We start from the raw sequence: 2,500 nt of genomic DNA, 5'->3' as shown, positions 1-2,500 counted from the left end.
CCCTGCTTATAAAATGTCAAAATTACAGTAAAAAAAAGAGAAAAAAAAGAAAGAAAGAAAGAAAAAAAAGCTAAAAGATACTGACTAAAATAGCCACAACACAACAGTGTGTGTAATTAGGTCTGTTCTAGGGCCTCCTTTAGAAATATATGGGATAAGTTATGTCCATTTTCCTCACTAATGTCAACATTATCATAATCGTCAATGTGTATTTGATTACATTGGCTGTATGTATGCTTGACTTCCATATGGGGTTATGGACGAGCAAAATCTTGAGAGATTCTGGGATGATTTTTGTTCAAAAATATTTTCCTTTAACACTTAAAACGGGAAAATACCGTTATATGATACATTTTATTTAATGCTTACGCTATCGGCTATTATGATTTGGCAAAATAGTGAATGCGTTGTTGCACACACACTCACACACATACATATACAGATAGATAGATAGGTAGATAGATGAATAGATAGATATATAGATAAATAGATAGATATCGGGCTTACGCTAAGGATGATGGTCAGCGCATTACATTTGAGCAGTTAGTTTAAACAGGTTTAGTATGCATTTTCATCATAAAAATGAACGACAAAAGAAAGGGGAGAGGAAGGAAATATCAGTGCATAACATATCAAATATCAGTTTCTGATTTCTTTCCTTCTTCATAGTATAACGTTTACTACATTATAATGTGCTGAAGGATATACACCAATAGCAAAGAGAATATTCCTCTTTTTTCAAGAATTTTAATTTTAATTGTATCTCTTTTAGCCTTTTCTTATGTGTGATACCTTTTTATAACAGACTAATTTCGACCCTATGATGGTGTCTTTTATTTCCTCATTCGCAAACGGGGCATGGCCGCGATGACCACGTAGCATGGTTTTTGTTTTATTTTGTGATTCAAAGTCAAAGCTGAAGTTCCAACGTCTGCATTTTGGCGACGTTCAGTACGAATAGCAGATGAAACTGGAAACATTTCAAAACCTTCTCGGGGAGGGGGACATGGACCACATGGACTCGAAACAACAAAGCTACACACTCAAAGAGACGTAAGATACCTCCTTCACACACACACACACACACACACACACACACACACACACACACACACACACACACACACACACACACACACACACACACACACACACGAAACTCAGTAACGGAAACGAACAATAACCCCAGACTAATCGCACGTCTTCTTCCTACCGTAAACAATAGCACGGTTATGCCAGCTTTATCAAAGTGAGGCCCAACACCCTGAGGGAATTCCAGTACCTCAACTGCCAAGGGGAATTCAACAAGGCTCAGTACATATCCCTCAGCCATGTATGTGAAGACTGCCATAACCTCTACCGCCAACCAGAGATTCTGACGGAATGCAAGTAAGTTTATTTGTTTCTTTGTTTCATGGTGGCCCTATGGAAAGCTTGAATATCTGTGAGTACATAAACTGCATGCCTGATTGGAACAAGTTAATAGCAAGGGAACTTTGAAAACGGAACTCTCACTCTCTCTATATATAAGATTTTATTCTAGATATTGTCGGTCTCTTTTATATATTTTATTTTACTATTCAATTTGTTTCTTTGATGTATATAAGTGTATATGGCTTTACGAGAAATATAGCCTCTTACCATTAAAGTCTTCAGCTAATAATACATCAGACTTCAGCAACATTTTCTTTCTGTTTTCCAGAGCAAACTGCTTTCAGAATACCCTCTTCCCCACCTGCGTGAGTCTCCTGATGTTAGAGCGCCATGAGGAGGAACTCAACAAAAAGGTGGCTCTCATTAGCGGCCAAGAGCTTTAGATAGCCAACCTGATGACAGATTACCGCAACAGTGTTGGATCCAGAGACATTCCCTGATTTATAACTTTTTCTTTGGCGGCGATCGAAAATGGATTCTCGAAATATCAACGTTGAGGATTTTGTTTAATTTCGAACATGAATTTGCCATAACATTTCTGGTGTGTTTTTTCCAGGATCCGCCCCTGTTCGTTATTTAATGATTACGACCTATGGTAATAAAGCGGCTTAACCTCAAATGAATAGGACATACATGTAAGCAATTGTGACTCGCTAAAACTATAGCTATAATGTATCTGCAAAGATGGACATTTGTAATGCTTTTGCCACATTGTGTTATCTGAGGCTGAGGATACTAACAGCATGAAACTGTTGCTTAGCGTATTCGTTGTTCTTGTACATTCTCCTAGAGATTAAAATGGAACAATTGCATTAATCACATGTCATTAGGAAAACTGCTGATTGCTAATTCCTTTTTATTCCATGATGTTATTCAAAATAAAATGCAGACCAAAGTAATTTTGCTTTGATTTATTTCAGGATCTATGGTATTACTGATTACATGCCTAGAAATTTTGAAAGAATGTCTTATTTATGTTTGTGTGCAGGTTTGATATATAAATTCCAGTTATACTGCACTACTCTAATAGTATATAGCTCAGTTCAATGCTCATTCTCTACACGTA

The 2,500-nt window shown here is 36.8% G+C and overlaps 1 protein-coding gene across 1 annotated transcript in view; it reads left to right on the top strand.

The window, feature by feature from the left end:
- LOC122261600 (crustacean hyperglycemic hormone) overlaps positions 1–2,331 on the top strand; it is a 3,088-nt gene extending 757 nt beyond the window's left edge. The window contains exons 3-4 of the mRNA XM_043029321.2: positions 1,226–1,389; positions 1,703–2,331. Of these exons, the coding sequence (XP_042885255.2) occupies positions 1,226–1,389; positions 1,703–1,817 (279 nt within the window). The 3' untranslated portion in view covers positions 1,818–2,331. The remainder of the gene's footprint in view (positions 1–1,225; positions 1,390–1,702) is intronic.
- The last annotated feature ends 169 nt before the right edge of the window (positions 2,332–2,500 follow it).

This window comes from Penaeus japonicus, unplaced genomic scaffold, assembly GCF_977035675.1.
Source record: "Penaeus japonicus unplaced genomic scaffold, GWHDUDI00000001_assembly GWHDUDI00000005, whole genome shotgun sequence".
Classification (NCBI taxonomy): Eukaryota; Metazoa; Arthropoda; class Malacostraca; order Decapoda; family Penaeidae; genus Penaeus; species Penaeus japonicus.
Note: the sequence above shows the minus strand (reverse complement) of the source record. Positions and strands in the feature narration are given on the sequence as shown.